The 9,534-nt window shown below is 52.5% G+C and overlaps 1 protein-coding gene across 1 annotated transcript; it reads left to right on the top strand.

Moving 5' to 3' along the window:
- Positions 1-6,574: 6,574 nt before the first annotated feature.
- MISP3 (MISP family member 3) lies at positions 6,575-8,793 on the top strand. Its single transcript, XM_012810170.2, has 3 exons — positions 6,575-7,595; positions 8,105-8,178; positions 8,455-8,793. Exons 1-3 carry the CDS (start codon positions 7,046-7,048, stop codon positions 8,470-8,472), a joined length of 642 nt encoding a protein of 213 aa, XP_012665624.1. The 5' UTR covers positions 6,575-7,045; the 3' UTR covers positions 8,473-8,793.
- Positions 8,794-9,534: the final 741 nt, after the last annotated feature.

Here is a 9,534-nt window from a genome sequence, read left to right as displayed (position 1 = left end):
GCCCTTGGTAGAGTGCTGTGGCGTCACACAGCTCACAGCAACCTCCAACTCTTGGGCTTAGGCAATTCTCTTGCCTCAGCCTCCCAAGTAGCTGGGACGACAGGTGCCCTCCACAATGCCCGCCTATTTTTTTGTTGTAGTTTTGCTGGGGTTGGGTTTGAACCCGCCACCCTTGGTATACGGGAGTGGCGCCCTATCCACAGGCGTTGCCCTGAAAAAACATTTTTAAAAAATATTTTGTGCTGGGCATGGTAGCTCATGCCTGTAATCTGAGCACTTTGGGAGGCTGAGGTAGCAGGGTTGCTTGAGGTCAGGAGTTTGAGACCAACCTGAGCAAGAGTGAAACTCTAGCTCTACAAAAAAAAAAAAAGAAAAGAAAAGAAAAGAAAAATTAGCCAGGCATGGTGATACCTGCCTGTAGTCCCAATTACTTGGAGTCTGAGGTAGGAGGATTGCTTGAGCCTGGGAGCTTGAGGTCGCTATGAGCTGTGATGAAGCCACTATACTCCAGGCTGGGCAGCAAAGCAAGACACTATCTCAAAAAAATTTTTTTGTGATTGTGGTAAAACATATATAACAAAATTTACCATTAGTGGCATTTAGTAACATTCACAATGTTGTGCAATCATCACAATTATCTAGTTCCAGAAGATTTTTATTACCTAAAAAGGAAACTCCATTCCCCACAAAGCAGTCACTTCCCATTCCCCTACTTCCGGCCCCTGGCAGCCACCAATCTGTGGGGGTTTACTTATTCTAGACATTTCATGTAAACATCTGGTTTCTTTCACTCAGCATCCGATTTTAAAAGCTCATTCATGTTGTAGTATGTATTGTTACTTCATTTCTCTTTACAGGTGAGAAATATTTCATTATATGAACATACTGCATTTTGTTGATCTGTGTCCATGAAGAACATTTAAGTTGTTTCCACCTTTTGGAGGAGAGAAAGTATTTTATTTGTCTGTAGTGTGATTCTGACAGAGTCTCACCCTGTGTCCCAGAAGTGGCACAATCACAGCTCACTGCAGCCTCAACCTCCCAGTCTCAAATAATCCTCCTGCCTCAGCCTCCTGAGTACCTGGAGCTACAGATACACACCACTGAACTTGGCTAATTTTTTTTTTTTTGAGACAGAGCCTCAAGCTGTCACCCTGGGTAGAGTGCCCTGGCATCACAGCTCACAGCAACCCCCAACTCTTGGGCTCAAGCGATTCTCCTGCCTCTGCCTCCCAAGTAGCTGGGACTACAGGTACCTGCCACAACACCTGGCTATTTTTTGGTTGTTGTTGTTGTCATTGTTGTTTGGCGGGCCCAGGCTGGATTCGAACCTGCCAGCTCAGGTATGTGGCTGGCACCTTAGGCACTTGAGCCACAGGTGCCGAGCCCACTTGGCTAATTTGTAAAATTTTTCTGTAGAGATAGGATCTCAACATGAGCCACCATACCCAGCCTCAGTTTGATTTCTTTAAATATTTTGATGTAGGGCAGCACCTGTAGTTCAGTGAGTAGGGCACCGGCCACATACACTGAGGCTGGTGGGTTTGAATCGTGCCAGGCCAGCTAAAACAACAATGACAACTGCAACAACAACAACAAAATAGCCAGGCATTGTGGCAGGTGCCTGTAGTCTCAGCTACTTGGGAGGCGAAGGCAAGGGAATCGTTTAAGCCCAAGAGTTTGAGGTTGCTGTGAGCTGTGACACTACAGCACTCTAACCAGGGAAACAGCTTGAGACTCTGTCTCAAAAAAAAAAAAATACCTGCTGGGCATGGTGGCTCACACCTGTAATCCCAGCACTGTGGGAGTGCTGAAGGGGGAGTGTGAAGAGGGAGGATTGCTTGACCTCAGGAGTTCAAGGCTTGTCTGAGCAAGACTGAGACCCTAACTCATGAAAAATCGAAAAACCCACCCAGGCACCACAGAGAGCAATGTAATACCAATGGCTTTGGAGCCTGAGGCAGTAAGATGCCCACAGCCCGAGTCTGAGGTTGCACTGAGCAACAACGCCATTGTACTCAGCTCAGCGCATAAGGTAGAAAGAACTCTGACTTGAGAAAAAAAAAAAAAGAAAAGAAAAAGAAAGAAAAGAAAAGGAAAGAAAGAATGAAAGAGAGAGGGCAGTGCCTGGGGCTCAGTGACTAGGGCACTGGCCCCATATACCCAGGGTGGCGGGTTCAAACCTGACCCTGGCCAAATTGCAACAAGAAAATAGCCAGGAGTTATGGTGGGTGCCCATAGTCCCAGCTACTCTGGAGGCTGAGGCAAGAGAATTGCCTAAGCCCAAAACCTGGAGGTTGCTGTGAGCTGTGACGCCACAGCACTCTATGGAGGGCAATAAAGTGAAACTCTGTCTCTAAAAAAAAAAAAAAAAAAGGAAAAGAAAAAGAAAATAAATAAATAAATATTTTTATGTATAGTTAGTTCCCATCTTTGTATTCTTGTCATAGGTACCATATTAGGGCAGTAGGGCAGTACTGTTCTGTGTTATAATTGTGTCTATTTCTTAAACTCAACTGCAACTTCCAAGTCCGATTTATTTCTTTATTCTAAGCATTGCAACAGATACCTTATATCATTAAATAATAATTCTTAAACAACTGCTATGGGCCAGGCACTGTTCTAAGCATGGGAGAAATGAATATAGAGGTGAACAAGACAAATGGAAAATGCTGTAACACAGCTCACCTTCTGGCATGAGAAGAGAGATAATACATAAGCAAAGAAATAAAGGTAATAACTGCAGTAGACAGAGTGAGTTATTGAGAATACCTGGGATAGGATTAAAAGGGGGGGGGAGGGTACTGCTATAGGCCAGGTGACCAGGGACCAGTTCCCAGAAGAAGTGACATTTGAGCTGAGACCTGAATAGCAGAAAACAGCCACATAATAGACATTTTAACCAGAATGCAGTTAGGGGATTTGAGGGAAGCAAAAAGGTTGGAACAAAGTGATCTAAGGGCATAATGTCAGAGAATGAGCTCTGAGAAGTGGGCAGGGTAGGGAATTTGGATTTTTTTTTTTTTTTTGAGAGAGAGACTCTTACTTTGTAGCCCTCAGTAGAGTTCTGTGATGTCACAGCTCACAGCAACCTCAAACTCTTGGGCTTAAGCAATTCTCTTGCCTCAGCCTCCCAAGTAGCTAGGATTACAGGGGCCCACCACAACACTCAGCTATTTTTGTTGTTGTTGTAGTTGTCATTGTTGTTTAGCAGGCCCTGGGCCAGCTTTGAACCCGCCAGCCCTGGTGTATGTGGCTGGAGCCCTAGCCACTGAGCTACAGGAGCCGAACCGGAATTTGGATTTTTATTCTGAATTTGATAGAAACATTTGGAGAGAGAGGAGATGCTTGCAAGTGTGGAGAGAAGTGGATGAATTCAGAATGAGTCTGGAGGTAGAGCCAACAGGTTTGACGATGGATTGGAGGGCAGATGAAGGAAAGAGAAATTGAAGCCAAATCCTTGGTTTTTGGTAGGAATGAGTGGAGTTGCCACACATAGTAGGGAGGAGTGAGCTTAGGGGAAACCAAGAGTTAAGTTTTTGGAGTGTTCAGTCTCAGATACCTATTAGACTGGAGACTGTTGGGTGTGAGTTTAAAGCCCAGAGTAGAAGTCAAGTGTTTAAAGTATGAGATTGGCCAGCGTTAGTGACTCACATCTGTAATCCTAGCACTTTGGGAAGGAGAATCTCTTGAGGCTGGGAGTTTAAGGTTGCCATTGCACTCAATACCCAGAAGGAGAAAAAACCTGCCTCAACAAAACAAACAGAACAGAACAAAACAACACAACACCCATGAGATTAACAAAACTGTAATCTCAGCACTTTGGGAGGCTGAGTTGAGACGTTGAGGTAGGAAGATCACTTGAGGCCAGGAGTTTGAGATCAGCCTGGACAACATAGTGAGACCCCACCTCTACAAAAATAAAAATTAGCCAGGTGCGTTTGTGCACACCTGTAATCCAGCTACTCAGGAGGCTAGGATGGGAGGATGGCTTGAGCTCAGGAGTTTGAGGTTATAGTGAGCTATGGTGGGCCATTGTCCTCCAGCCTGAGTGGACCCTGTCTCTTTTTCTTAAAAAAAAAAAAAAAGAGGGCGGTGCCTGTAGCTCAGAGGGTAGGATGCCAGCCAGGTTCAAACCCTGCCCAGGCCAGCTAAAACAACAATGACAACAAAAAAAAAATAGCCAGGTGTTGTGGTGGGCGCCTGTAGTCTCAGTTACCTGGGAGGCTGAGGCAAGAGAATCACTTAAGCCCAAGAGTTTGAAGTTGCTGTGAGCTGTGATGCCACAGCACTCTACCCAGGGTGACAGCTTAAGATTCTGTCTCAAGGCTCGGCACCTGTGGCTCAAATGGCTGAGGCACCAGCCACATACACCTAAGGTGGTGGGTTCAAATCCAGCCCGGACATACCAAACAACAATGATGGCTGCAACCAAAAAACATCTGGGCACTGTGGCGGGCACCTGTGGTCCCAGCTACTTGGGAGGCGGAGGCAGAAGACTTGCTTGAGCCCAGGAGTTGGAGGTTGCTGTGAACTGTGATGCCACAGCACTCTACCCAGGGGGACAGCTTGAGGCTCTGTCAAAAAAAAAAAAAAAAAAGCATGAAATTGTCAGTCTGAGTCCTTATGGGAAAAGTTAGTATACCCAGAGTAACTGATGAAAGCTTAATAAAGAGCTTACAAAGGTATAGGGGAATCATTAAGGCATAGTCCAGCACTCTGGGTGTTGTTACCACTCTCTTAACCCCGGAAATGCTGTGTGGAGCTGCTAGCTGTGTAGAGCTTGGAGTGAGGGAACATGGAATAAATATCTTTTTTTGGGGGGGCGTATTTGGCAGGGGCTGGGTTTGAACCCACCACCTCTGGCATAGGGGACCAGCGCCCTACCCTTTTGAGCCAGAGGCACCGCCTGGAATAAATATCTTGACCTCACACTTCTCTCTCCCATCTGCTGACCTCACTGGAAGTCTGTTGATGCAATTGAAACAGATATATGGGAAGAGGTGTCTATGAAATAGGAGGAAATCAGGATTGGTGGTGTCCTCAAAGACCAAGGAGCTAATGGGAAGGAGGACGGAGGGAGGTGACAGCAACTGATCTGCCAAAAGGGCAGGTGTCTGTGGACAGAGAAAGCTCAGTGGAATGAGGACCAAGAGCCCAGTTAGCACTGCCGGAGTAAGCACCAGAAGTGATAGAGGAGAGAAGGACCCATAGAGACGTTTTCCAGTCTATAACTTCAAATCCTCATCACCTCCTTCACCAGTAGGCACTGCTAATCTTATTTTCAGAGAAAGAAACTATGCCTTGGAGAAGGTTCACACCTTGCTTAGGTTATAAATGGGATGGAGCTCAGGTTGGCCTGATTCTAATTAGACCAATGGGGTCAGAGGGAGGAGGTAGGGATGGGGCGGGCAGTATAGTGAGAGAATGGAAGAGAGGGGGGGAGTCATCATAGAGGGGGAGGGAAGGAGTTGGAGGAAGAGATGATCAGATAGTCGGATTCCTGGAAGGCTATGTAGCCCTCCCTCTACTTTCTCTAGATAACTATATCTTTCTTCCTGCTCACTCTAGAGTAGTGAGGGTCGGGGGCAGGTTCTAGGGAGAGCCTACTTCCACCAGGGGGAAGAGTGGAAAATGTCCTTAGGGGTGGATGGCCCACGCCGGGACATGGACATCCATCCTGCTCTTGAACGACACATTCTGGTCCCAGCCTCAGGGAGCCGCTATCTCCCGCCAGCCAGGACACCTCCTGCCCCCAGTCTGGGCCTGCCTGGCCGCCCGAGCCCAAGGTGACCGCCTTTCAACCGCAACCTCTACGCTGTGCCCTAGGCGCGCTGTGTCTGTCTCTCCCTCCTCCCTCAATCTGGGAGTGCACTTGGCCGCGGACACCAGACTTTGCCGGTAGGGGAGGGGAAGCCGCTTTTCTGCTTGGCGGGGGCTGCGGTGCAGTGGCTGGGAACCCAGCCCAGCCCTCTCCGGGGAGGGAGAGCCTGGCGCGCAGTAAGGCGGCGCCTGGCGCCCCCTCGGGTCTGAGCTGTGCACAGCAAGGGTGGAACCCAAAGGGAAGGCCCAAGGGCTCAGGGGCGTCGCGGCTGGCTGCCTCACGCCGGCTGGGCTGGCCTGGCCTGGCCAGGTGCTGGAAAGATGGCTTCGGAGGACACCCCCGACATGAGGACCAGTGGTTCAGAAGCCCAGCCCGGCGCACTACTGTGGTCAAGTCTCCTACGCAACGCCAGGGACACGGGTCCCAAAAGGTGCCAGGGTGCACTCATTGGTAAAACACCGCACCCAGAGTGCCTCCTAGGTAGTTGGCCAGGTCTAGAGAAGCTCTCTTGCAAGAAGTCCTGCTTCTTGAGCTGACCTGGACGCTCCAGTAGATGAAATTCTGTGCCCCGCCAACCCCGGCGAGGCATGGGTGTCCAGAGGGCGGGGCTGGAGTCCTCCTGGCAGGTGCCGGGGGCGGCGCCCGGCCCTGCCCCTGGGGGGCCGTTCTTGGAGGCCAGAGGCGGGTCAGAGAGAAGCGGCCAGTACGGGCGACGCCTTGGAACCAAAGGGCGGCGACCACAGCCACAGGTGCCTCACAGAGCACTGTGTCCTAGCTCTGGGCATCAAAATCCTGGCGAGGGGAACTGAGGGTTCCGAGTTGGTTCCAACCCTGGACACCGAGGCCCCCGTGCGAGAGAGTGGAACCCTGGGGTCGTCTGAAGCGTGGGGCCAAGAGCCCCCTGAGCCTCCTGTAGAGAAGCTTGAAGTCCCCTGGCAGAGCTGCGAGGTCCTTGTGCCCTCCACAGGGCAGGGCGTTGAGACCCCTGAGCAAGAGAGCGAAGTCCTCCAGCCATCAGCCCCGCCTGCCGCGGCTGCAGGCTTTGTGCGTCCTAAGCCAGGCAGTGACGATCCTGGGCCGTCCGAAGCGAGAAGCGCAGAGGTCCAGGGGCAGTTTCCCCCTCCGGGCCCTAAGATCTCCTCTGGGTCAAGCCTGGAAACCCCGCAGCTGAGTTTTCTTCTGTGTCCCGAAGATCTCCAACCAGACCCAGAGGAGCTGCCCATGGAGACGCCCATCGAGCGCGAAATCCGCCGCAGCTGCGAACGTGAAGAAAGCCTGCGGCGGAGCCGGGGCCTGAGCCCGGGCCGCGCGGGCCGCGAATTCGTGGAGTTGCGTGTGCGGCCAGTGCTCAGTCTGCCCGGCCCTGGCCCCGCGCCCACGCGCGCCTTGGAGCGCGCGCGCGCGGGTGCGCAGATGCAGCGAGACATCGAGCGGGAGGCCCACCGGCAGGCGGCGCTAATGCGCCCCGCGACCCCAGTCCCGCGCTCCGGGTCCCCGCCGCCGCTGGGTGAACTCAAGCGCTTCTTCGAGGCCGCGGCGGAGAGCGGTTCCTCCTCGGTGGCGGCGGAAGGCGGCGTGAGCCCGCAGTGGCGGCCAGAACCCGGAGGCCGTCCGCGCTCGGTAGTGCTGGCTCGCGCCCCGGCACCTATCGCTCCGTCGCTGCTAGAGCAGGAGGTGCGCGAGGTGCGCGAGCGCGAGCGGGAGCTGCAGCGCCAGCGGCGCAGCGTCTACGGTACCGTAGACTTCAAGGACCCGGCGCCGAGCCTCACCGGTAAGGCGCCGCGACGCCGGGGACCCCCAGGCTTCCAGCGGTCCCCGCTGAAAGCCCAAGTCCAGTGGCTCCTTTTCTGGTTCTTGGATTCTCACGGTCTCTCTTGAGGCTCCCAGACTCTCAGGACCTTATTCTCAATTTTCTGTCCTTTGCCCTACTACTTTGGGCTGCCCACTCCTTGCGCTCTACTTCCCACCCGAGTGATGGGTGGACTACCAGACCCCCACCCTCTAGGTTGCGGAGGCTGGGTGGGGGAGGATTCCAGATGTCTTCCTGTTTGTCGAGTTCCAAGGAACCCTCTCTGGGTTCTTCCCTCTAAATTTTCGGGTTCCTGGCTCTCCTTCCTCCTTTGGTTCCTGGGTTCCCCGGAGCTGGATGAAGGCCTCCGTGGGAAAGAGAAGGGTGAACGCCTGTGTGTGTTTAAGGGGTGCGGCCGGCCTCTTTCATCCTGGCTGCCTCCACCTGGTGAAAGGAGGAGCAACCCCGGCTGAGCGCCCCTTCCCCCACAGCGAGCAGGGGCGATGGAAAGTTGGCGGTGATCTGGCCCCCCCGCAGAAAGGCTTCGGAGAACGGCCTGGAGCAGGTGGGAGTCCCCTTCCCCTGTGCCTAAAGCACTTGTCGCTGTCACACACAGCGTCCCCCGCCCCCCCCCACATTGCAGTGTCAGCACTTTGTGTATGGAAAGATGTATCTCCGCCCCCACCCCCTTGGAGCGCTACTGTGGCCAGAACTCTGTGGGCGCAGCCCGAGGGTGAGGAGGATGCAGTCGTCCAGCGGCCCAAACCGCCCCACCCTGCACCTGGGTGCGGTGCGCGGGTCACTGAGGGCCAGCCTAACCTCTAGCCCTCTCTTTCACTAGGAAGAGCACAAACCTTGAGGTTTGAATAGCTTGGGTACCATGGCCGGATGCAACACACCCGTCGGAGGACCAGGTTGGAGGCGGGGCGCCCAGCAGTGTTCTCTGCTTAGGCAGAAGGCCCTCTGTGCTGGAGAAGATGAAATCGACCCGCCCATCCTTGTTCTTGACTTTATGAAATTGACCAGTCCTCTCTTTAAAACTGTTTAGTCTGCACTGGGAAAGTGACCACATCCACAGCTGTGCCAGTGAAACTGTCTAGCCCTTCTCCCAATTGCAAACTGAACTATCCTCCCTTGGCGTCAGAGGGCTGGGGTCACCACCTCAGCTGCCCCCTCCCCCAATAAAAACTCTTCTATCAGGGCAGTGGATGCTGTTTTCTTCTGGGTCCTTCTGCAGTGGGGCCTGAGCAAGCCCGCAAGAGGTGCCGACTGGAATGCCGGGATGTGGGTATGTGCCCTTAGCGCCCTGTTCCCGGGCTGCCCGCCTCCCGGTGCCAGACCCGGCCTGGTCCGAGTCCGACTGCCACCTGGCGGTGCGGGCGCAAAATGTGGCGCTCAGAGCTCGCGTCCTCTCTTTTCAGCCTGCTTTCTCAGCATTTATTAGTGCCAACGGCTTACGCAGCGCCCTCTGGGCGTTGGCTATTAGTGCCAAGTGGGCCTCTTTAACAGTGATAAGAGGGCTTTTCCTATCCTGGGGACGTATAGAAAGCTATAAAAAAGGGGGGTAGGTAGTGAGGGTACAAGCTACTTCTCAACACCAGCAGTTTCTGATGATCACTGTTCTTGACATTGTTTCTCACAACGAACGAGTGTACAAGTGGAGTGGGGAGTATCAGGAGTTTCTGGTTTCCAAAAGCAACTAGAAACACAGGCTTTATAAGAGAAATCATGCTTCTTAAACTATTAAATATAACAAAATAAAAATGTACTGAACTTTTCACAATTGTGACACTTTAGAAAGAAACTTTTAAAATTGGGTGGGAGGGAAGGAAGGGAAGGAGAGTGGCAAACTTCACCTGTTTGCAACAGAGCCTACAGCTTTCAATTCGAAAGTCCTGCTTAATCCCTTTTCCCTGGATGG

This window comes from Otolemur garnettii, unplaced genomic scaffold (genome assembly GCF_000181295.1).
Source record: "Otolemur garnettii isolate 467f Iridium unplaced genomic scaffold, OtoGar3 scaffold00127, whole genome shotgun sequence".
Taxonomy (NCBI): Eukaryota; Metazoa; Chordata; class Mammalia; order Primates; family Galagidae; genus Otolemur; species Otolemur garnettii.
This window is presented reverse-complemented; position numbering and strand designations above follow the sequence as displayed.

What these genes read in the sequence shown, in the direction of transcription:
- MISP3 (XM_012810170.2), top strand. Translation starts at nt 7,046, where the DNA reads ATGGAGACGCCCATCGAGCGCGAAATCCGCCGCAGCTGCGAACGTGAA. An exon ending in CCCGGCGCCGAGCCTCACCG is followed by an intron (nt 7,596 to 8,104) that starts GTAAGGCGCCGC and finishes CTTCCCCCACAG; the next exon opens with CGAGCAGGGGCGATGGAAAG.